Source organism: Schistocerca serialis, chromosome 2, assembly GCF_023864345.2.
Source record: "Schistocerca serialis cubense isolate TAMUIC-IGC-003099 chromosome 2, iqSchSeri2.2, whole genome shotgun sequence".
Taxonomy (NCBI): Eukaryota; Metazoa; Arthropoda; class Insecta; order Orthoptera; family Acrididae; genus Schistocerca; species Schistocerca serialis.
In genome coordinates this window covers 68,461,061-68,487,731 of record NC_064639.1, presented here as the reverse complement: position 1 = coordinate 68,487,731, position 26,671 = coordinate 68,461,061, and the positions used below count along the sequence as shown (strand labels likewise).

General features: G+C 44.1%; 1 protein-coding gene across 2 annotated transcripts in view; it reads left to right on the top strand.

Moving 5' to 3' along the window:
• LOC126455446 (fatty acyl-CoA reductase 1-like) overlaps positions 1 to 26,671 on the top strand; it is a 238,813-nt gene that overhangs the window by 194,488 nt on the left and 17,654 nt on the right. The window contains exon 8 of one of the 2 annotated variants that reach the window (XM_050091196.1): positions 15,018 to 15,275. In XM_050091196.1, the coding sequence (XP_049947153.1) occupies positions 15,018 to 15,275 (258 nt within the window). Of the gene's footprint in view, positions 1 to 15,017; positions 15,276 to 26,671 lie in introns of those variants that run through there. The other variant, XM_050091197.1, reaches the window with a different exon arrangement.

The window sequence follows — 26,671 nt, the reverse complement described above, 5'->3', positions numbered from 1 at the left end:
CGAGTGTCCCACACAGTCGACATCTTATTTTTACAATCGTAAAACATCGTAACCGTTCTTGCAACTTCCTTAACTTAAACATTATCCATTTGTTTATAGAAACGTGCTAGTCTTGGGATATGAAAGTGCTTACGAATGGTAGGTTACTTGTAATACTTGTAGTGGGGAAAGTGGCTTTTTTATGTAATACTTTTTGAATAAAATCACTTGTTTAGCGCCATAATAACTGCGGTTTCCCTACATAAATTCCGCTGATGCACCTGTCTTACGGCTAGCCACTGTGTCTCACCCTCGTACTGGCAGCATCAGATGATCCATTGGTTGTTTCAGCTAGCGTGAGAACTGATGTCTTGTGGCCTGCTAATGCGTTCTCCACTACTGATTGAGCTTACTGAATGCAACTGATACCTGCAGACGCGACATTAAATGAATATTTGGGAAATAAGAGAAATGGAATGTGGTTCGAAAATAAGGGGAACCTTACACATGCCCCACTGTAGCTTCCTTTCAAAATTGGAAGTTTTTGTAAACAACATCCCAATTTTGGAAACACTAGGATTGCTGTCCTACATACCCTAGGAGAAGTCTGGACAATGATGGTCATTTTACTTTTTCTTGTGCAGTTATTTTACTTGTTACTTTCTTCCATCATATAAATTTAGTTGCTCATCACACAACGTTAAACATGCAGTTTTCGAATAGATTTCCTTAGGATTCAAATGAATTGCATTAAACAGAAACTTCAAATTTACCACACACACTCGCGAAAAATTAGGGATAATTACTCTTTCAATTCATAAATAGCCTAAGAAACTTAACACCTCAAATGTAATACACAAGATAATAAATGCGTTTCTAAATATTATTTACGTATCTAAAATTTGCGAAGACACCAAGGAAACATTGATATTACAACATTACATTTTTTAGCTGCTCGCTGGCCGTTCCAAGAAAATCCATCGGAGCATTTTTCGATAATTGACACTACCGAGGCAGAAAATATACAGATAGGTCCCATTATGACACAGTACAATGGCACATTATCTACTATGCGCAAGGAAAATTTATCTCTCTTATCACTGTTATTTATCATATAGATCTCTGACATCAGAATTCATTACTTTATCCTTTTTCTCACTTACTGTTTTTGCTCCAACCATATTTTCTACATCCACATCTACATTTATACTTCCCAAGCCACACAACTGTGCGTGGCGGAGGGTATCCTGTACCACTATCATTTGCTGTCCTGTTTCACTCGGAAACAGAGGGTTAAACGATTGTCTACATCAGTGGTTCCCAGCAGGTGGTCAGCGGACCCCCGGCGCTCCCCGAACTACGCCACAGGGGTCCGCATGATGCTGTTAGAATAAAAAATTTATTAAATATACTTCGCATGACAACAGACTTTTTTGTTTTTGCCGCTTCCACCATGAGCAGATCTTTACCGGACGCTAACTTCTGCGTGTAGCGTCTTCCTAGAATCAACTGACACTAGCACATTCTAGCGCAAAACTAGAATTAGATACAGGCAAATAGTTCTGATGTTTGCAGTTAGACTGCGCGCTCTACCTCTTTGCAGCTGACAACTGACAGTCACTTTAATAAGAAACTCACATTTCAAACGACAATCGGCCATTGCTAATTTATTGCCAGTGCTTTCACAGACCGTACTGTTTACATATTCAATATGCTGTATTAAAACAGTAGTGTTTGTAGAGCGTTGTTTTTCACGCAAGATTCAGTTCGCGTTGTTAAAAATGGACCGCTGGTTAAAAAGTGGTTCGTTAAAACGAGAAAGGCCTACAGGTGAAGAGGAAGATAATGCATTAGATGTTCAAGTAAGTAGATCAGTGACTCTAGAACCGAAGTTGTCAGTGTCCATTGAACCTAAATCGTCGGCGTCCCTTGAACCTAATCCTTCCAAGATCAGTGTTAAGCTTACTGAAAAAACTAGAAAATATACCTCTGATTACTCGGAAATCGGTTTTAAGTTCACTGGACCTGAGCAACAGCCTAAATTTCAATGTGTCATTTGCTATGAAAGCCTTTCGAATGAATGTATGAAATCAGCAAAACTCCAGCACCAGTTTGATACAAAGTACCCAGAGTACAGAAGTACGTCATCTGATTATTTTTCAAAAATAAATTAGGAGAGTTGAAAACAAATCGTAAAACAATTACCAAACACTGTGGTGCAAATGTAAATGAAAATGCAACCCTTGCGTCTTACGAGGTGGCTCAGCTTGTTGTTAAATGTGGGAAAAACCACACAATTTCTGAGGAACTTATACTGCCATCAGAATAATACTTTGGAAGAGAATCTTAGGTGACGTAGTTGCTAAGGTATTAGGAACTGTCCCGCTTTCGAATAATACTGTTCAAAGACGAATTACTGATATGGCATTTACCACCGAAGAAACATTGCTGGTTAGACTTTGCATGAGTGACATGTACGCTCTACAATTAGTTGAAAGCACAGACATATCAAAAACAGCTATAATGTTGGTGTTCGAACGATTCTTATGGGAGGACCAAGTGTTCAAAAATCTTCTTTCTTCATGCGAACTACTGCATACAACAGCAGACGATATTTTAACTGGATTAAATAATTATCTCAATGAACATAACGTCACCTAAAAAAAATGTGTAGGCTTGTCGACGGATTGAGCAAACTCAATGGCTGGCAAAGAAACAGGTCTTCTAGCTCGTATCAAAGTGGTAGCCCCTGAGTGAAATGGACTCACTGTTGCGTGAAGCCTTAGTAGCCAAAAAGCTTGTCTGAACCTTTGCAAAAGATACTTAATGGAGTAGTTCAAATCATCAACTACATTAAAACTCGACACCTACAATCCAGATTATTTTCTTTGTCGTGTAAAGAGATCGGCAGTGAGCATGTGCAACTTCTTATTCATATGGAAGTAAGATGGCTTTCTCGTGGTAGGATCTTGCCAAATTTTTTTAACTTACAGATGAGTTCGTGTCTTCTTTCTTGGCACAAAGTGTGATATGACAAGGTGCCAATCATGCTCGATGAGGGGGTCCTCGAGAAAATTTTGTTGGGAACCCCTGGTCTATATGCCTCTGTACGAGCCCTAACTTCTCGGATTTTATAGCCATGTTCCTTACGTGCAGTCATGTTGCAAGCAGTGGAATCGTTCGGCAGTCAGCTTCTAATACCAGTTCTCTAAATTTTGTCAATTGTGTTTCTCCAAAAGAACGTCGCCTTCCCTCCAGAGATTCTCATTTGAGTTCCCGGAATATTCCCGTAACACTTGCGCGTTGTTCGAACCTTCGGGCAACAAATCTAGCACTTTCGATGTCTTCTTTCAATCCGACCAGGTACAGATCTCAAACACTCAACCAGTACTCAAGAGCAGGTCGCAGCACCTTCATATATGCGGTCTCCTTTATAGGTGAACCACTCAATCCTAACAGTCACCCTCTCTACCACAGTTCTCACATGCTCTTCCCATTCCATATCGCTCTGCAACGTTACGCCAAGATATTCAAACGACTTGACTGTGTCAATAACACACTAGTAACACTGTAACCTAACATTACAGGTTTGTTCTTGCTACTCATCCGAATTAACTTACATTTTTTTCCACATTTAGACCTGGCTGCCAATTTTCAACCAGTTGGAAATTTTGTCTAAGTCCTCTTCTATCTTCCTGCAATCACACCACAGCGTCATCAGTGTCTAAGTCCTCTTCTATCTTCTTGCAATCACACCACAGCATCATCAGCAAACAACCGCTGATTGCTGCACACCCTATCCGCCTAATCATTGACGTATAGAGAGAACAATACCCATCCTGTCACAGTTTTCTGGGGCACTCACGACGATACCCCTGTCTCTGATGAACATTCGCCGTCGAGGACAACAAACTGGGTTGAGTTATTTAATTAGTCTTCGACCACTCATACATATCTGAGAACTTACTCCAAATTGTCGTACCCTAGTTAACAGCGTGCAAAGGGGCACCTTGTCGAATGCTTTCTGGAAATTTAGAAATATGGAAACTGCCTGTTGCACTTCAGCCATCGTTCTCGGTGTATCATGTGAGAAAAAGGCGAACTGACTTTCGCACAAGTGATGCTTTCTAATACCATGCTAATTCGTGGACATAAGCTTCTCAGTCTCAAGAAAGGCTATTCACACTGAGGACGTGTTCAAGAATTCTGCAGCACACCGAAGTTAGGGATATTCGTCTGTAATTTTGCTGATCGGTTCTTTTACCCTTCTTATATGCTTGAGTCCCGTGTGATTGTTTCCAGTCGCTGGGGCTTAGTGCTGGGCGAGAGATTCGCGAGAAATGCAAGCTATGTAAGGGGCCAGTGCCGTAGTGCACTCTTTTTAAATCGGAACTGAGATTCCATCCATAGCTCGTAATTTATTCTTTCAGATCTTTCAGTTGTTTCTCTACGCCAAGTATCATTATTGACCATACAGAAGTTTGCCTGATGGTCAAATGACAGTATGTTTGTACGATTATCCTATATGAACGATTTTTTAATGTAAAATTTAAAATTTCATCTTTCGTTTTGCTATCTTCAACTGCCATACCAAAACGGATCAGTGGGGGGCTGAATGAAGGCCTTAAACCTGCTTAGCCATTTTACATACGACCAGAATTTTCTCGTGTTCTCTGACAGATCTTTTGTTAATGTGTGACAATGGTAGTGGTTGTATGTTTTGCGCATAGGTCTTTTCACAGATGCGAGAAGCTCTACTAACCTTTGCTTGTCGTCATTTAGGCTTTCTCTTTGGAACCGAGAGCTCAACAGCCTCTGCTCCCATATCACCTTCTAAATTACGAGGGCTGTTCGGATAGTAAGGAACGATAGGTCGCGAAATGGAAACCACAGTGAAAATCAAAACTGTTTTTTTTTTGCAGCAGTTAGCTACAACTTTCAGCTACTTATCCCTATAGTCGCCGATTCGACTTAGACGTTTGTCGTAGCGTTGTACCAACTTTTCAATACCCTTGCTACAGAAGGCAGCCACCAGTGCTTTCCGCAAATTATCTACGCTGGCTTATAGCTCGTTGTCTGTGCCAGAATTTTGTCTTCATAGTCAGTGGTTCATGTGAGCAGAGATGAAACTCAGATGAAGACAATTACGGGCTGTATTGTGCGTAATCAAACATTTCCTATTGAGAACATTGTAGGACCATCTTCATTGCCCCTGCGGAATTGTTTTGAAGAAGAAAACGCACGACAGTTATGCAATGTTGGTTGCATAGCTTCAGGCGAGATTTCTCACCACGCCCTCGTACTTGGCGGGAGACACTGTTGTTCTAGGTTTATTTATGTGCTCCCTGTGTGCTCAGAATTAAAAAGAACGACGTAACGCGATCGTCGGGCATGCTAGAGACACTGTCCAACACACCTGTGCAAAACTTCATCGGATTTTCATTGTGGTTTTCATTACACGACCGATCGTTTCTTGCTTTCCGAATAACCCTCGTACTTTATTAAACCACTTACTAGGCATGTAGCTCTCCAGACCAGAATTTTCTCACGTTCTCTGCCAGATCTTTTGCTAAGGTATGACGGTGGCCTTAATTGTATGCTTCGCCCATAGATCTTTTCACAGACACAAGAATATCTACTGGTCTTCGCTTGCGTCACTTTCGCGTTTTCTTTTGAACCGAGAGTCCAACAGCCTCTGCTTCCTCAGTATCTTCTCCATCTCGTTATTAAACCATTCTGGGTTTTTTCTGTCCTTAATCCACTTACTAGGCACATAATCCTCCAGACCACCATTTACAGTCTGCTTAAGCTCTGCCCATAAGTCCTCTTCGTCCATCTTACTGGAACTAAGTGAGGTCATTTCATTGTGTAAGTGAGATGCTACCAACTGGCTATCTGCTCTATCTATCAGAAACACACGCCTAGCCTTCTATACTGATTTATTAACATTCGTAACCATAGTTGCTACAATGAAATAATGATCGTTAATCCACGTTTCTGTAAGACATTTTCGATAACGTCCGCCCTATTTTGTAGCTACAAGACCTAAGATAGTTCCACTGCGTGCAGGCTGCACATCTTTCTCGTCAAGACTGTATTCAGAAATCCTGTTAAAAAGTATTTCGCATAATTGTCTGTCTGTCCCCTCCCCCTTCCCACTCCCCACCATCAATCCATAGACATCCCAGCCTATGCTGGTTAGGTTAAAGTCACCTCCAAATAGTATTGCGCGATCTAGGTATTTCAGCGTTACTCATCGTAGAACTGACTCAGCAGAGTTCGGGTTGCCCGTAAAAACATTCAACAATTAATCGTTTCACCTAGGCCTGTTGTATGCGACCGGATAACTTCACTATGACACCCAAATTCGATCTAATAGAAAAATTACTTTTGTCAAATACTATGAAAACGCCCCTCCTATGGCCTCTAATCTGCTTTCTCGATATACGTTCCACGACTCGCTAAATAGAGCTTTCCACTTCGGATATCAGCCCGCCCTCAGTCCCAAGAGTAATCCGAGCGAGAGAAATTTTATGGAGGGCAGTAAATTCGCAAACATTATTACGAACAATTCAACAGTTTACAGATAAAATTTCGACTGTCGAAATGTCTTTGACTTCCCTAGCTGCGTATTGACTGCTGAGTGTTTATCACAGCATGTCAAATTACCGTCTAGCCAAAAACAACTCTTGTGTGGTCTCCACAAGTACTCTGCTACCTTTGTACCTGCTTCCTTTGTGTAGCGCGCCAGTAACCTATCAAGGGGAGTCCAACAATTACTCACACGATAACGCAGATATAGAAATCTTCAGCCAGAGTCGACAAAGCGTTCGGTTGATACCCTCCAATCGTCTCCAAAGCAACTTTAGGAACAACGCTGCAGACTGCGAGATCTGCTTGGACCCCGCACGTGAGGTCAGCAGTCCTCTGCCAGCCGCCTGTGTGAACTGAGGATGGTCTCAGAATCCATGGGACAGGCGTCGTTGGTGCCGATATGAGCAACAACTTGCCGACGACTGCACGCTACACACTCGATAGCCACCTCCATATCTCGGATGAGGCCCCCGGACAGACATACCGCATGCACATTGGCTTTCTTCCCAGACGTGAAGGCCTCCTGCCTAAGGGGTTCTATAAGGTGCCTAATGTCAGAGCTCCCGATAACTAGTAAACCTCTCCCTCCAAGTGCGTGCTCGAACCCTGTTGAAGGAGCGGCCACCAGTTCACTCTCAGGCTAGGTGGCAGGTTTCCTCATTGGTCCTACCTCGAGCGACGTGAACGCGTTACCTACCGCCACTCATCGTGCTGTGTCGGTTACACTAGTGGGTGCCTCGGAAGCAGAGCCGCTGGGCAAAACGAGCGACATGTGACACGGCGGAATCTCCTCACTGTTACACCCTGAGGCAGCAGCCTGAAGGTGACTGACCTCAGCCAAAAGCGCATTCAGCTGATGGCGGATTGGGGCCAGCTCCCCCTCCGTCCGCAACAGTGCATGCACACATCCTAACCATACTAGCAAGAGTAACTGAAGAACTAAACTACAAAATAATCCTAGATCTGCAACTTTCTACCTTCCTGATGCGTCACCAATGGACGCTGATGCGATATCGGGCTATATAGCTGGCTGTCCAATGAGCAACTCTTGCGCTACAGACTTTGAGAATTCGCCCTTAAAAAACGCGAGATTGAATCTCTTACACAGAAAAAGCGCACGAAATTTAGTAAACGTACTACGAGGAAAACTCGGAAAAAAATGACAACTTGCCGCTCTGTAGATGCGTACACCCCAGAGCTGTGGCTTGATTATGATTATGATTCTTCCCGCTTTGTAAAATACTTACCTCTTTGTCACATTCCTGTTGAAAACACTTGCGCCTTATATTCAAATGATACTTACTCTGTGCCTTCCCGTTATGACTAGCTGAATACGAAATTTAATTTTGCTTTGAGTACTGTTTTCCATCAGGGTCATACTACCTTTCGTAACTCCATAACAGCTACTTACGTCCAAAAATACTTGATTCTCCATCATTTAACTCTTGCCACCTACTGCACAGACGACATTAACTCTTTGCAACGGTAGTGTTGGCGCCTCTTCTTTATTTACCATTTGTTCATCAAGTCGCTCTGCCACAGCACAAATCATTATCTGTATCAATACCCGAAACTGTCTTAATATCATTAACTTCAACACCTACCATAGGTTGACATTCGTCTTCAGTTGTAACTTCGTCTCCCTCAAACAGACTTCCCCTAACATCCCCAGAATCTCCTTTTATCAACCGTGTCATTGCCACTGATCCGTTCGCCACATGAGTTCGTGTTCATACCCCATTAAAACACCTTTCCAGTTTTCCCTTTCGTTGCCATCTCTTTCGTGGTCTCTATATACCCTGTTAGGAAACGATAAACTATGCTGATGACGTTTCGGTCACTTTCTAACTTTGTTTATTGGTTCTTGTGTTCATTGCTTGATATATCTGCCACGTACGTGAGTGGGGCTGCTGTCGGCTGCATGTGAAATCGGATAGAGTTCATCTCATTGTTAATCATTAAACCGTTTTCCTCCCCCCATGAACCATGGAACTTGCCGTTGGTGGGGAGGCTTGCGTGCCTCAGCGATACAGATAGCCGTACCGTAGGTGCAACCACAACGGAGGGGTATCTGTTGAGAGGCCAGACAAACGTGTGGTTTCTGAAGAGGGGCAGCAGCCTTTTCAGTAGTTGCAAGGGCAACAGTCTGGATGATTGACTCATCTGGCCTTGTAACAATAATCAAAACTGCCTTGCTGTTCTGGTACTGCGAACGGCTGAAAGCAAGGAGAAACTACAGCCGTAATATTTCCCGAGGGCATGCAGCTTTACTATATGATTACATGATGATGGCGTCCTCTTGGGTAAAATATTCCGGAGGTAAAATAGTCCCCCATTCGAATATCCGGGCGGCGACTACTCAAGAAGATGTCGTTATCAGGAGAAAGAAAACTGGCGTTCTACGGATCGGAGCGTGGAATGTCAGATCCCTTAATCGGGCAGGTAGGTTAGAAAATTTAAAAAGGGAAATCGATGGGTTGAAGTTAGATATAGTGGGAATCAGTGAAATTCGGTGGCAGGAGGAACAAGACTTCTGGTCAGGTGACTACAGGGTTATAAACACAAAATCAAATAGGGGTAATGCAGGAGTAGGTTTAATAATGAATAGGAAAATAGGAATGCGGGTAAGCTACTACAACCAGCATAGTGAACGCATTATTGTGGCCAAGATAGATACGAAGCCTACACCTACTACAGTAGTACAAGTTTATATGCCAACTAGCTCTGCAGATGACGAAGAAATTGAAGAAATGTATGATGAAATAAAAGAAATTATTCAGATTGTGAAGGGAGACGAAAATTTAATAGTCATGGGTGACTGGAATTCGAGTGTAGGAAAAGGGAGAGAAGGAAACATAGTAGGTGAATATGGATTGGGGGACAGAAATGAAAGAGGAAACCGCCTGGTAGAATTTTGCACAGAGCACAACATAATCATAACTAACACTTGGTTTAAGAATCATGAAAGAAGGTTGTATACATGGAAGAACCCTGGAGATACTAAAAGGTATCAGATAGATTATATAATGGTAAGACAGAGATTTAGGAACCAGGTTTTAAATTGTAAGACATTTCCAGGGGCAGATGTGGACTCTGACCACAATCTATTGGTTATGACCTGTAGATTAAAACTGAAGAAACTGCAAAAAGGTGGGAATTTAAGGAGATGGGACCTGGATAAACTAAAAGAACCAGAGGTTGTACAGAGATTCAGGGAGAGCATAAGGGAGCAATTGACAGGAATGGGGGAAATAAATACAGTAGAAGAAGAATGGGTAGCTTTGAGGGATGAAGTAGTGAAGGCAGCAGAGGATCAAGTAGGTAAAAAGACGAGGGCTAGTAGAAATCCTTGGGTAACAGAAGAAATATTGAATTTAATTGATGAAAGGAGAAAATATAAAAATGCAGTAAGTGAAACAGGCAAAAAGGAATACAAACGTCTCAAAAATGAGATCGACAGGAAGTGCAAAATGGCTAAGCAGGGATGGCTAGAGGACAAATGTAAGGATGTAGAGGCCCATCTCACTAGGGGTAAGATAGATACCGCCTACAGGAAAATTAAAGAGACCTTTGGAGATAAGAGAACGACTTGTATGAATATCAAGAGCTCAGATGGAAACCCAGTTCTAAGCAAAGAAGGGAAAGCAGAAAGGTGGAAGGAGTATATAGAGGGTCTATACAAGGGCAATGTACTTGAGGACAATATTATGGAAATGGAAGAGGATGTAGATGAAGATGAAATGGGAGATACGATACTGCGTGAATAGGTTGACAGAGCACTGAAAGACCTGAGTCGAAACAAGGCCCCCGGAGTAGACAATATTCCATTGGAACTACTGACGGCCGTGGGAGAGCCAGTCCTGACAAAACTCTACCATCTGGTGAGCAAGATGTATGAAACAGGCGAAATACCCTCAGACTTCAAGAAGAATATAATAATTCCAATCCCAAAGAAAGCGGGTGTTGACAGATGTGAAAATTACCGAACTATCAGCTTAATAAGTCACAGCTGCAAAATACTAACACTAATTCTTTACAGACGAATGGAAAAACTGGTAGAAGCCGACCTCGGGGAAGATCAGTTTGGATTCCGTAGAAACACTGGAACACGTGAGGCAATACTGACCTTACGACTTATCTTAGAAGAAAGATTAAGGAAAGGCAAATCTACGTTTCTAGCATTTGTAGACTTAGAGAAAGCTTTTGACAATGTTGACTGGAATACTCTCTTTCAAATTCTAAAGGTGGCAGGGGTAAAATACCGGGAGCGAAAGGCTATTTACAATTTGTACAGAAACCAGATGGCAGTTATAAGAGTCGAGGGACATGAAAGGGAAACAGTGGTTGGGAAGGGAGTAAGACAGGGTTGTAGCCTCTCCCCGATGTTGTTCAGTCTGTATATGGAGCAAGCAGTAAAGGAAACAAAAGAAGAATTCGGAGTCGGTATTAAAATTCATGGAGAAGAAATAAAAACTTTGAGGTTCGCCGATGACATTGTAATTCTGTCAGAGACAGCAAAGGACTTGGAAGAGCAGTTGAATGGAATGGACAGTGACTTGAAAGGAGGATATAAGATGAACATCAACAAAAGCAAAACAAGGATAATGGAATGTAGTCTAATTAAGTCGGGTGATGCTGAGGGAATTAGATTAGGAAATGAGGCACTTAAAGTAGTAAAGGAGTTTTGCTATTTGGGGAGCAAAATAACTGATGATGGTCGAAGTAGAGAGGATATAAAATGTAGGCTGGCAATGGCAAGGAAAGCGTTTCTGAAGAAGAGAAATTTGTTAACATCCAGTATTGATTTAAGTGTCAGGAAGTCATTTCTGAAAGTATTCGTATGGAGTGTAGCCATGTATGGAAGTGGAACATGGACGATAAATTGTTTGGACAAGAAGGGAATAGAAGCTTTCGAAATGTGGTGCTACAGAAGAATGCTGAAGATTAGATGGGTAGATCACATAACTAATGAGGAAGTATTGAATAGGATTGGGGAGAAGAGAAGTTTGTGGCACAACTTGACCAGAAGAAGGGATCGGTTGGTAGGACATGTTCTGGGGCATCAAGGGATCACCAATTTAGTATTGGAGGGCAGCATGGAGGGTAAAAATCGTAGAGGGAGATCAAGAGATGAATACACTAAGCAGATTCAGAAGGATGTAGGTTGCAGTAGGTACTGGGAGATGAAAAAGCTTGCACAGGATAGAGTAGCATGGAGAGCTGCATCAAACCAGTCTCAGGACTGAAGACCACAACAACAACATATACCCTGTTACCATTGTTTCTCTCATTACGTTCTGTATATCGTCTGTTACTGTTCGTATCATCCCGATTCCAGCCTCCTCTTCCACGCCTATTAAAGCAGTTACTGTGCCTCTCGTTCTCTCTTGTCTCATGTGATCTCCATTATGAGCCCACCAGTTTCTACTTTTTCTTGACCGCCAGTTCATACCTCCGACCTCCGAATCGTTATTGGTTGTCTCTTCTTCCGACAAAGCATCTGACTGGGCTAATGCTTGTAGAATATGTTCAGTTTTCTTTTTACAAATTCCCGTTAATTTTTCCCGTACACTCCTGGCAGTTTGGCCAATACTACACCAGTGACATCTTCTTCACTAAGTGTGTAATCTAGATATAAATTCTTTTCACTTAAGCTTCGGAAGCTATCTTTGAAACTGTCATACACACTTCTCAAGAAATTTGTCCCTTCAAAAATATTAATCTTATGTTACGTTGCATACCGTTAGACCAATATTTGCTATGAACTTCTTATTAAGCTAACAGTATGACAAACAAGATTCTTCTTATCTCATTCCCCAAGACAGAGCATCCCCTCCCATTCTGCTGGTGACGCATCCCATTTCTCTGGTAACACAACTAAAAGCTGTTTCGAAAAATGTCTTCGGATATAATCTCTCCTCACTGCGTACGCAAATCAGCGGCTCGTCATTTACGATGTACATGACCTGTGCGTAGACATCTAATGCCACATACCTCCACAGACCTACCAACAAACTGTCGGGTCCCTGACACGAAGAATCAGTGATGTATTTCGTTCCTGAGAGGGACAAACAATTTATTAAGCGAGTGGTCATAATATTTTGGCTCACCATTGTAGACTGGGATGTCTATGGATTCATTTCAGGAGGTACAGTCAGACAGTCATGCGAAGTACTTTTGAACCATGCTTTCTGAACACTGTCTTGAGGAGCTAGTTTGGTAGTCCACAATCACTGGAAATATCTTAGATCTTTTAGCCACAAATCGGCTGAATATTATCGACAATGTCGGTATACAAACGGGCAGTAGAGATCATGATGTCGTTATAGCAACTATGTTTACGGAAGTTAATAAATCAGTTAAGAAGGCTAGGAGAGTGTTTCTCCTAGTAAAAGCAGATGAGCAAATTGCTAATGGGGATGTGTACGACATTTCAGTGTAAGTTTTGTTTCATGGGCTTAGGCAGAAGTGTGTGCATTATTTGAAAAATGTCCGAATGGAAATACGGAGCATGATGCATTTGAGTCAGAAGCCTGCAGAAGTAGCAGGTGATTTGAATGCCTACGAGAAGCTAAGCTTGTGTGTGTGGTGAGAAAAGCCTCGCACTATTGTTGTCCAAAATGGAACAAGAGTCAGTCATTGATGCAAAACAAGATAGGACTGCGGAACCAGCTCATTTAAATCACTCAGCAAACAGGGCACAAATGTCAGATGCAGAATACTCCGATTATGAGGGCTCATTTCACCCATGAAATGAAAGTGAAAATGATGCTGAGGTGGCAGGTCACGTAGGATCTGTAAACACGGAAAGAGGTACAGTCAGAGAAAGCAAGAGTCCGATTCCGCAGACAATGCGCCACAGCGCAATTGTGTCGCGAGCTTCTAGTCCTGGGGAGGTTACTGGAAGTGCATAATTATAAACGATCGTTCAGTTTATGTAAGAGGCAGAAAAGAGACGACAAGAAATAGAAGAAAGGAGACGACAGACATAATATTAGTGACAGGAGAACCTCATTAAAGAGATTAGGGAAATTCAGAAGCAACAACACAAGGAGAAATTAAGAAAATTCAAAGAAAGGCTGATGAGCTTGTCGAAAACGTAACTTAGGTCAGGATAAAGTTAAGGGTGTAAAAGCAGAGGTTGAAGACATTAGGAAAACGTCAGATGAGACGCAAGAAGTAGCGGTAAATTCCAGACGCCTGCCTAAGACAGCCAGATTACTAGGACGAGAGTGCGCGAGATCAGGCAGCGCTGGCAAAGGTCGGAATGAGCGCGCCCAAGAAGGCTATTTCTGCTCTTAAAAAGCAGGGACAGGCAGTGGCTGAAAAGACACAGGAAGGAACGTTAGAAGTCAAAGACGAGCGAACACGTCTCACTAGCCAGCAGAATGGGCTGGCGGATGAGATGAGACAAATGTGCGAACTGGTCCCACGTGTAGAAATTCAACCAGAAGCAACAGCTCGTCGCCGTGAGCTCGTTGGTCACTATAAATGTTAAGGACAAAAATGTGGAACCAAATCTGGTGTCACATCACGGCTTAGGCCGATGTACGGCAGGAGCGCTCGGTTAAGGGAAATGTTGTGTGACGTGGTTGTTGTCTGTGGGGGTACTTATTTTGGTATAGTTGAGCTGCCTCTCGACCGTCACCACCTGCTTGGCAGTACGCAAACATGAATAGGGAACCATTCGCCTGTTTACAGTACACTGCGTCAATCACACAGCCTGCAAGACGCAAGGATCAAAAATGTTCAAATGTGTGTGAAATCTTATGGGTCTTAACTGCTAAGGTCATCAGTCCCTAAGCTTACACACTACTTAAGCTAAACTATCCTAAAGACAAACACACACATCCATGCCTGAGAGAGGACTCGAACCTCTGCCGGGACCAGCCTCAGCCGGCTGGAGTGGTCGAGTGGTTCTAGGCGCTACAGTCTGGAGCTGCGCGACCGCTACGGTCGCAGGTTCGAATCCTGCCTCGGGCATGGATGTGTGTGATGTCCTTAGGTTAGTTAGGTTTAAGTAGTTCTAAGTCTAGGGGGCTGATGACCTCAGAAGTGCTCAGAGCCATTTGAACCAGCCTTACAGTCCATGACTTCAGCTCCCAGACCGCTCGGCTAATCCCGCGCGGCACGCAAGGAACATACAGCATGTAGTCAGAGGAACTTTCATTTGTCAGCGCCATCTACCGTGGCTGCAATGCATATCCGTAAACATGTTCATAGGACCTTCTCTCTTCCATTTTCAGCCAGGAATTGGTCCCTGCAGTTTGTCGGTTTTATTTACTTTCATCCTGTATTTATGGAACAGTCATAGACATATTTAGGATTTACCAAAATGTTCCGATGTTTCATGTAATAAAATTTTTATTTTTAACTATGAGCTTCACTGTTAATCATGACAAGGATGATCTGTTTGCAGCATTGACACCGCGTGTATGTTGCAGACTGTGGAACGTGTACTCGCGTATTCATGGAACCGTGCAAGCCCTGGAGACATTTACCACTAAAGAGTGGACTTTCAAAGACGACAACTTGGTGTGCATGTGGGGCCATATGGGAGAAGCCGACCGCAAACTGTTTCCCTGTGACGTCGCAGACATTGACTTCGAGTGGCATTATAAAAATGCTATGCGTGGATTGCGCATGTACATTTTCAATGAGAGCCTCGACAACTTGGAAGCAGCCAGGAAGAAATTTCATTGGTATATGTACTTCTTTTATTCAGTACAACTACTACAGTCGACTCACAAATATCATTGCGCTACCCAACAAATCTCCACCTCACTATACTTGCTTATTGACCTATAAAACCTATAAAAACTATAAGACTGGCTCCATATACACGTCTATACCGTACACATAGTTTATAAGCGCACTTCATTTACATGCAAACGTTCAGTCACAGAAATTCGAAACATAAACTGAAATAACAATTACATATCAGTAAATATTAAAATTTCTCGTAATTGATACCAACAGATAAAGGTAAAACTAGATACTCAAAGATCTCATGCAAATAAATGAATTTTGCCAATGAATACGTACGTAACACATTACATTAGAATTTTAATTGCAATACAGCAGAAGCAGATGTATAGATGGTGTCCTGTGGGAGAAAAAAGTCGATGCGATAAGTGAAGTGTCTGCGCTAGCAGAATAGAAATGTGGAAAACACAAGTCCAAAAACAATTTACTGGACTCACGAAAACAAAACCATAATACAAGTTCCAAAAGAACAACAGACTCGATCCCAACTGCGAATCGTCACAAATATAAAATAACAAATAATAATAGAAAAGACTCAACTCTTCACGGGGAGAGATTACAATAAACAATTCTACAATGTCTAGATGTTCGTCGACTATACAAGTCCAGCTGAAAGAGATAGGCCAGCTAGAAGAGATGTATGGCAGTGGCTGCCGGGGTGGCAGCTCTAAATACTTCCTAGCGGTGCTTCGAACTGCCCTTTTTCCGGCAGTGCGCCGCCCTATAAGGCCCGTTTGGCGGATATATATGCCGGAAGTGTTTGCGATGACGTGCCTGGCGTATAAAAGTAGTCCCTACGCTACCTCCGACCTCTGGTGAAGCTGTTCTGCAGGCTCCGCGAATGGGTAGCGGTCCCTGGCAGCCGTTGGTATCTTGTCTTGCGGCCGCCGGTAAATATTTGTGTTGGCAACACAACACAGACGTCGTAGGTGCTCCTGGTAAATATGCGCCCTGTGATGCAGGCATCCCGTGTTGGCTGGACGTGAACTGGGATGCCGATTCAAAAGGAGCTACGATGTATGAACTGGGCGGCCACAGCAATAAGAATGCTAATAACTTTGTAATCTTTCATCATTGGAGATGACTCCAAAAGGATACCAGTTTTTTCGCAATAAAGCCGAAATTTCAGGAATTCACCTCGAAATGAATAGGAATCAGGTTACCGAGTTAACCAAAGAGACGATTTTGATAGAGGCTCTGACCTGAGTGAAGATGACATATACACTCCTGGAAATGGAAAAAAGAACACATTGACACCGGTGTGTCAGACCCACCATACTTGCTCCGGACACTGCGAGAGGGCTGTACAAGCAACGATCACACGCACGGCACAGCGGACACACCAGGAACCGCGGTGTTGGCCGTCGAATGGCGCTAGCTGCGCAGCATTTGTGCACCGCCGCCGTCAGTGTCAGCCAGTTTGCCGTGGCATACGGAGCTCCATCGCAGTCTTTAACACTGGTAGCATGCCGCGACAGCGTGGACGTAAACCGTATGTGCAGTTGACGGACATTGAGTGAGGGCGTATTGTGGGCATGCGGGAGGCCGGGTGGACGTACCGCCGAATTGCTCAACACGTGGGGCGTGATGTCTCCGCAGTACATCGATGTTGTCGCCAGTGGTCGGCGGAAGGTGCACGTGCCCGTCGACCTGGGACCGGACCGCAGCGACGCACGGATGCACGCCAAGACCGTAGGATCCTACGCAGTGCCGTAGGGGACCGCACCGCCACTTCCCAGCAAATTAGGGACACTGTTGCTCCTGGGGTATCGGCGAGGACCATTCGCAACCGTCTCCATGAAGCTCGGGTACGGTCCCGCACACCGTTAGGCCGTCTTCCGCTCACGCCCCAACATCGTGCAGCCCGCCTCCAGTGGTGTCGCGACAGGCGTGAATGGAGGGACGAATGGAGACGTGTCGTCTTCAGCGATGAGAGTCGCTTCTGCCTTGGTGCCAGTGATGGTCGTATGTGTGTTTGGCGCCGTGCAGGTGAGCGCCACAATCAGGACTGCATACGACCGAGGCACACAGGGCCAACACCCGGCATCATGGTGTGGGGAGCGATCTCCTACACTGGCCGTACACCACTGGTGATCGTCGAGGGGACACTGAATAGTGCACGGTACATCCAAACCGTCATCGAACCCATCGTTCCACCATTCCTAGAACGGCAAGGGAACTTGCTGTTCCAACAGGACAATGCACGTCCGCATGTATCCCGTGCCACCCAACGTGCTCTAGAAGGTGTAAGTCAACTACCCTGGCCAGCAAGATCTCCGGATCTGTCTCCCATTGAGCATGTTTGGGACTGGATGAAGCGTCGTCTCACGCGGTCTGCACGTCCAGCACGAACGCTGGTCCAACTGAGGCGCCAGGTGGAAATGGCACGGCAAGCCGTTCCACAGGACTACATCCAGCATCTCTACGATCGTCTCCATGGGAGAATAGCAGCCTGCATTGCTGCGAAAGGTGGATATACACTGTACTAGTGCCGACATTGTGCATGCTCTGTTGCCTGTGTCTATGTGCCTGTGGTTCTGTCAGTGTGATCATGTGATGTATCTGACCCCAGGAATGTGTCAATAAAGTTTCCCCTTCCTGGGACAATGAATTCACGGTGTTCTTATTTCAATTTCCAGGAGTGTACATGTTGTTCTAGCACTAAAGAGAGGAGTGCATCCATTTCTTGCGTGGCAGAGACTAGGAGAGTAGAGCGTCAAAATTGGGAAGAAATTCAGTGCATCTGGATTAAAATTCACGTATTATGTCACAACTGCCGGCATTGAGAAGCAACAGGCTACAACCCGGCGTGTCAAAAGTGCCGTGTCCAGGCTTCAGCCAGGGCTGTGGATGATGGTCGAATGAGTCCCGCTTGCAGCAACTATGTATCCTGACACAGTGACTTATCGGTACGTCATTAATTGTGCACGAATATTTGCAGGTGTAGGAAATGTCACGCACGCACACACACACACACACACACACACACACACACACACAGATGCTAAGCGCATGCTTCGCCAGTGGTCTCAGGCGCCCCATAAAATAATACATGCCCTGGGCAGATTCAAGTGATCTTCATATGTCTGCTGTACGCGAAAGAGGGAGCCTGGCGGAAGTTTCCGATGATGACCGATACTATCTCGGGTAATGACGCTGCTGTCTGAGCGGCTGGATCTCACTGGCTTGCGCAGAGACAACGAAGGCGCTGTGTGTGTCGACTTCGTGTTCTTCCACTACGCCTCGAGTAGCATTTTGACGCGGATAAAATTGCCATGCGTCTTCAGCCACGTGGAAGGGTCACACATCTGCTGGGTGTCAATCGGTGAGTTTTCTGCGCGAAGGGGAGTAAGGCCGAGTGAAGAAGAGACTGTGCTCTGTTTTCCCGAAACTCGGATGGCTTCTAGTATTTCTACGCAGCGAGACAATGGGGGGTGGAAAGTTGAAAGAGAATAAAACTAGAATAAAGGGATATAGTTGTATAGTGGCTTGTGCGACTGACAGTAAAACATTGGAGAAAAAGAATCTATCGTTAGTCATAAAATGTGTTATTGTTTAGCATGCACAATGCCAGCTGGAGCAACTACATAGATCTGAAGCTGATCCAGAAAGATCGAAACGTGTCATATATTCAAAACTCACAACGAACCCCTTGAGTGCAAGGTCGTAAATGACCAAAGATGTCTAAGGGATTCGACACCCCACGTATTGTCTACCATGCAGCCACAATATTGGCTGCTAATGGCGAGAGGGGGCGGGACTGGAGGTATTCAGTGGGCAGAGTGAGGCTACGGAGTGTAGTTGAGCTACTTAGTCGACGAGTAACTCTCAGCAGCGCTACAGTGTTAGTGGTGTTCGTACAAAGCAGAGCAAAGGCAACGATAAATGAAGCGAACATTGTACTATACCTACAACAGTCGCCGAAATTGTTGTTTCATCGAAAAGGAACATAAAGAATTTCACATTGCATTATATCTACAACAGTTGCAGAAGTTGCCATTTCGTCAGAAAGGAACCCAAGGAACCGCAGTGAGAAGGAGGTGGCAGATAAAATACTAGAGTTTCCGAAAGTTGAGTCAGTGGAATGTGCGATGTATACACTCGACGGTGCGGTCGATGTACATAAGGAGTGCAATGATGATCGCACACGCTTAACAAGTGAAAGTGATAATGAAACAGGTGTCGGGTCATGTAGTTTATCATCCTCGTCGGACAAAGAGCGACAAAATCCGTCTCTAGTGGAACATACTAAACGACAATCATTGTCCAAGGAGCAGGTACTAAACATCATTGCGCACGTGTAAGATAATCCACAACATAGTAAAAAAAAAAAACAATTATGTACAGATTTAGAATAACTCCGCAACAGTGTAACCGTGTAGTGCATAAGAAAAGGGGACGCACCAAGAGAGTCTTATCAAGATCAACTAACATCAGTGCCTAACGCATTCTTATATAAATATGCCGATTGTTAATCTGCGTGGTAAATTGGCTGGAAAGTTATTTATTGTGCTGCGAGATGTAGGAGGTGCTCTGGCCCCTACTATTCTTTGTTGTGTGCATGATCTTGCAAAGGCAGTAGCGAATATTCAAGTCACAGCAAGAGAGAGTGGCAAAATTGGAGTAAGAGAATTACAACTGTGCCATGAGCACTGCTTTTAGCAACTTGCTGGTCAAAATAACTTGCTTTTGCGTAATTCCTGGTCTGCGGATAAATATCATCCTTCTTTAGAGTAAACTATTCCTCCTGGAAAGCGTGTGACATTGCAATTCATGGCACCTAGAACCACTGGACAATTTCAGACTCTGGATGTTTGTTTTCTCCGTGCCTGTAGAACACATTGTCGCACTATCTGCAGCTACGCCTTTAAGGGTGGCCAGTTTCAGGATAAGCTCCACGGCACAGCGTTTCGTATTCGGTTGCATCCCATCACATTCCACCAGCTCTCATCACCGCATTACGCCAGTATGATTCCATGTTCGTTATTTAAGAGTGGATACCTAGCTGAACGACCTTCACAGTTTGTAGCTCCCAAGGAGTTCGATTTCATGATGGTGCGAATCTTAGTGATCACGGTGGCCTGCCATTTTTCATTCGGTGTTCATGGTGCAAGTCAGTGGTTTGTTTTGAGCATTTCTTGAATGTAGGCGATTTCCATATTGTAAAGAATAATGCATACATTCCATAGAAGCTTGATTTCTGCTCCTACCGGACACTCATTTCCTATCGCCCTCCTGATGCACACGATGAGTCATTAGCAGCTAATGTATTTCCTGTCGTGAATGTTACCACTTAAAATGAGCCTTACTTCAGATTGAACTTGCGACCTAGCACTCAAGTGGTTTCTTGTGAGTGTGAAGAATAAACGAGAAATGTTTTCAGTTCCTGTTCTTCGGCGACAAATATGTCGATTCTAGTACATATATTGATATATTTAGGTCGTTGGCCACTGTCTTATTTAAGTAATCATTCCAGCGTTCGCGTGAAATTATTTATGAAAACAACAGAAAACCACGATCACAATGAGCAGACAGAACATAAACCTCTATGCTTCCGAATATGAGCCCAGAGTCTTAACAACTGCACTGCTTCATTCGTTTCATGTGTAAAGTACAATACTCATTTACTTGTTACACTAGGAGAAATTCTTCTTTATTGTGTAAAAGAATAAATGGTCACCATTGCAACGCAGAAGTGTAAGATTTTGCTCAGAGGTGCCCTGCAACATCGCCCTCGGACACGGCCGCGTTTCAGACAGCAACCACACATCACTTCTTCCTTTGACGCCTCTGCGGTGGAGGTCAGGACCGCAACGCAACGCCGTGAAATCACATAGTTTAGTAATGGGTGGCCGAAGAACACATCGCCTCTGAGAATCGACACGGAAAGGCCTCAGGAGGTAGTATAATGGGCGTCAATGAAACCAGCCCTTCCCTTGAGGCATTGGTTTACAAACATCTCGCCGTCAGAACGAATGTTTGCAACGTCGTGTGGAACAGGACGACGTTCTTTACAACTTTCGACGCTGCTGATACACCCTGTGTCCTTCTCTAAGGACATCGTGGGGCTGCAGCCCCACTGTACGAGATATGACGTCTTTGGAGTGTATTGCGACTAAAGTTTTTGCTCTGGTGTAGACGTTCTGCACACTCATCAGCAGATACTGGAGCAGCAGTTTAGTGCCACTCAGTTGTAGGGTATCGATGGGGTTGCCTGACTGCAGGAGCCTATATGGCTTGGACGAGGTGTTTCTTTACACAGTGCATTTTTAAGTTGCTTAAAAAAAGTGTGCGGCTGGCAGAGAGGATGTTGCTGAGCCGGGGGGTGCTACAGAGACCCTTTGCCGCTATATTCACCCACGTATCATTGTCGTATCTCCCACGGTCTCGCTACAGAAGAGTGCAAGACAGGGAGCTAAGAAACCATCAATACCCTTTTGACGCTTCGGATCACGTTAAATTTTCGTTGAATGGTTTTGAACGGTCCCTAATGGTACTACCAAAGCAAAAATTGCGGTCGAGCAGCATTCCAAATGATCAGATCACATTCAATTGGCTGGCAGCACCGCATTGTCCTTAAAGAACGGTTGAATCGTCAGGGTGTCAGCAGCGACGAAAGTTGTCAAGAACGAAATCCTGTTGCACATCGCACTTCTAACAATCGTTTTCGACAGCAAAATGTGAGTGTAAGAACGCATCAAAGAAAGGGTTGGTCTTCATTAACGCCTTTCACACCTTTAGAAATCTTCGTGACGATTCTGAGCGGCAGTGTGTCTGAAATGTATTCCTCGATCACACACAGGAGAACCGTGTGATTTCAGAGCTGGGCGTCGCGCTTCTGACCTTCATCGCAGAGGCGTCAAGAGCAATGGCGAGACGTAGTTAAGTGAGGGAGTGGGGGGGAGGGGGTTACGGCCTTCCCATCGTGTCACACGTCCACAGTGGCGGCGGGCGGAGACATCGTTAACACACGTCACACTTAACATGAACTACTGACCTCTGTCCCATTTTTCTCACATGTATCATCATCTTGCTGTCTGAAGCGTCGCCGACTCACAGGGCGTCAAGCTTTTGTACTGTTGCGGAGGCAGCTTTGAGCCAAATTTCAAACTTCTGTGTCGCAATGCAAGAATGTGGCTTGGTGTCAAAAAAAGCGACCCTTTAATTTGTGCAGTTCAGCTATGCAGTGTCTTTCAGTTCCTATTTTCCGTACATACCAGATTATTTCAGTATTTCAAATATACTGCAATGCGTCTGTGTCTTGCTGTCCACATACCTCAAAGACAGCGCCTCCTCATCATGTGAGACGCTGAGCTCACAGGCGCACTGAAACATTAGCATTACGAATGGACGAATCAGTGTGTGCAATTAACCAATCAAATTCATTACATTGTGAAAGTTTACTGCAATATGACAGCTGTGTTTTAGTCGCTATTTTATTAACCAACACTTCGACTTTTCAAAGTAATCTTTACTTTTGTATCATGCTTTGTTTAACAGCAAAGTATTGACTACCTTCTTAAATAAAATTGTGCTTTACACGAAATATCATGGGCTACGTCCCAACAAAGTTACGGATCTCCTTTTGCCAAGCTTAGTGCTGTAACTCAATGTGACATGGACTCTACAAGTCGTTCGATGTCCCATGCGGAAATGTTGGCCATGCTGCCTGTACAGCCCTCCATAATCGCGAAACCGTTGCCGGTGCAGGATTTTGTGCGCTAACTTACCTCTCGATTACGACCCATAAATGTTCGACGGGTAGCCAAATAAATCGCTCGAATTGAACAGAGTGTGACATGGACTCTACAAGTCGTTCGATGTCCCATGCGGAAATGTTGGCCATGCTGCCTGTACAAAAAAAATGGCTCTGAGCACTATGGGACTTAACAGCTATGGTCATCAGTCCCCTAGAACTTAGAACTACTTAAACCTAACTAACCGAAGGACATCACACAACACCCAGTCATCACGAGGCAGAGAAAATCCCTGACCCCGCCGGGAATCGAACCCGGGAACCCGGGAATCCGGGCGCGGGAAGCGAGAACGCTACCGCACGACCACGAGCTGCGGACCTGCCTGTACAGCCCTCCATAATCGCGAAACCGTTGCCGGTGCAGGATTTTGTGCGCTAACTTACCTCTCGATTATGACCCATAAATGTTCGACGGGTAGCCAAATAAATCGCTGGAATTGAACAGAGTGCTCTTCAAACCAGTCGCGAACGATTGTGGCCCCGTGACATGGTGCACTGCCACACATAAAAATTTAATCTTTGTTTGCAAACATGAAATCCATGAATTGCTGCAAATGGTCTCGAAGAAGCCCAACATAGCTGTATCCATTCAATGATCGGTTCATTTGGACCAGAGAACCCAGTCCATTCCTTGTAAACAAAGCCCAAACCACTATGGAGCCACCATCAGCTTGCACAGTGCCTTGTTGTCGAATTGAGCTTGTGGCTTCACGAGGTCTGCGGCGCACTCGAACCCTGCAATCAGCTTTTGTCCACCGAAATCGGGACTCATCCGCGCAGGGCATGGTTTTCCAGTCGTCTAGGTTGCAACTAATATGGACACGAGCCCACGAGAGGCGCTGAAGGCGATGTCCCGCTGTTAGCAACTTAGGTTGCCTGCTGCCACAGCCCATTAACGCCTAATTTGGCCTCACTGGCTTAACAGATACGTTCGTCGAGCGCTCCACATTGATTATCGTGGTTGTTTCACGCAGTGTTGCTTGTCTGTTAGCAATGACAACTCTACGCAAACGCCACTTCTCTCGGTCCTTAACTGAGAGTCGTCGGCCACCGTTGTCCGTTGTGAGAGAAAATGCTTGAAATTTGGTATTCTTGGCACACTCTTGACACTGTCATTGAATTTCCTAACAATTTCCGAAATGAATTCCCCATGCGTCTAGCTTCATCTACCACTTCGCGTTCAGAGTCTGTTGGTTTACGTCGTGAGCCCATAATCACGTCGAAATCCTATTCGCATGAAACGCCTGAGTACAAATTACAACACCGTCAAAGCCGTGCGCTTTTATACCTTGTCTATGCGATACTGGAGCTATCTGTATACATGCATATCGCTATCCCATGAATTTTGTCATCTCCATGTAATTATCTACTTTGTCTCCTTTGGCAATTTATTATGGCATTTTAATAGGTGATAGAACATTATAGTTTGAGTATTGACCTGCTCAGTGTGTGTCTACGAATTTCATGTATACTGGCATACTTACCATTCTTTTCTATGATTTCCAAAATATATTCATTCATGTAGTCACCTGAAGTACTGGAGATAGCCATATTTTAAATAATTCTACACACCGAATGCGACCAGCACTTTTACTTATTTTTCTTTTGCTCCTTTTCTGCTGTTTGAAAGATGTGTACACATTTTGTGCATGTGATTCCCACAATGCCATCTCACAGTTACTAACGGAGTACAGTGAGTGAGTCGATCTACAGTGAAAAATTATGGATAATTTTTGGGGAAATTTTCTGAGTGCTTTGGTGTAAGTGACTGTAGTCTACCATGCCTTGTCACACAATAATTGCATTTAGTTTGATTTCTTACGCGCATTTATATTTGTATTGTATTTAAAGTACCCGCACCACAGCTGTTCACGGTATGCACTGTGTCTCTCGTTCGTAAGCAAACTAGCTCCACTGACTCACGCTACTTTCTGCTCACAAACAGCAATGTCCACTATATTCTTCATCCGCTATCTTACGTTCAGTATTCCTCGGTTCTGTCTTGGGTTTGTTCTTGGGGCAGTGTTAGATGTATTTAGCAGTACCAGACAATAATGTGGATTGATGTACTCATGAAGAGTTTTCCAATGTGCACCTTATGTAAGGTTTCTCTCATCACAGTGGAAGAGCGGTACAAAAACGACAGCGGCACCCTAGACGTCAGAGACACGCCACCGCACCCAATCTGTACGAGAGTTACACGCGGTTGGTGACTATCCAACCACTAGTAGCTAGCGTGTTCCACAAACTCTGTACAAAGTTGAACAACTATTTCGAGAATTTTGCATGACCAACAATTACATCTGCATCATCCACAGAAGGTGAAGTCACAGAAGGCAGTGTACTTTCATCTCGAATAAAGTTTGAAAATTCTTACACAGTGTACAGGCAAGCACTGTTTTGATATTTTTGTGCTGTTTACAGACGACGCCAAGTCACAAGAGAGGGCGTTTCCAATAATAGAAAAACCCATGAATGGTATGATAAAAACCCTCACGCGATATTTTTTTTGTGGTTTTAGGGCGCACAACTACAATGGTCATTAGCGCCCAGACTAAGTTAGGAATGCACAGTGAGGCACGAGGTTAAAGCAGCAACTAAAAGGGACAATACTATAAAAGACATAGACAGGCAGAGGATTAAAAAAAACAGCATAATCAAATGTCCTTAGACAGGTTTGTCAAGTTCATAAAACGGAGAACGTGAGCAGCTGTGTTAACCCTACGAAGTTGTGAATGTATCGATATAGTGGGCGGCGGGTGACGGGTATTTTCGGCGATTTTCTGTTTTCTACGCCTAGGGGTCCTGACTTTGATCGGTAATTAAAACTTTTTAAGGCCCGACTTCAGTTCCAGTCACTACTCGGCTTCTGAATCACAGTCACCAGCTATCGTAGTCAAATACTTCTGATACAGGAAGTCGCCCTTGTTCTCCCAGCGGTCCTCTCAAAGAGGGCTTGTTCGAGAGCGTGCTAAAAAGTACTGCCTCGGAAATTTTTATGGGAATCAAAGTTTTTTAACTTAAACAAACGTCATTAAAATTCTACATCTTCATTCTTCATGTCTAAATATTTATTTCTCAACATAGTCACCCTGCTGCTACCTTTGCACCAAAATAACACATGGTGGGTGAAGAGAGGAGGACATACACATAGAACAAACAAAGAGGGAGTTTTGTTGCCAAAGTAAGTCCACTAGCAGTATACATTTGAGGATGAAGTTTCTACTATGTTCGTGTGGAGCACAAAACTGTGTGGACGTGAATCGTGGACTGTGGGATAATCGGAAAGGAGAGAGTACAAGCGTTTTAGATGAGGTGCGACAAAAACATTTTGAAAATTAGGATAGGCGAGGTAAGTAACACATGGAAATCGTTGAGGAGAAATGACAGGGTGATAGGACATGTGCCAACACATCAAGTAATATATTGATGGTACGTGAGGGAGCAGTAGAGCATAAGAATATGGAGATAATGTCCGAGAATTAAATATATCGATCAAATAAATGAGGACTTTAGGTGACAGTGCTACTGTTGAGATGAAGAGGTTGGCAATGGAGAGCATTTATTGTGGGACTG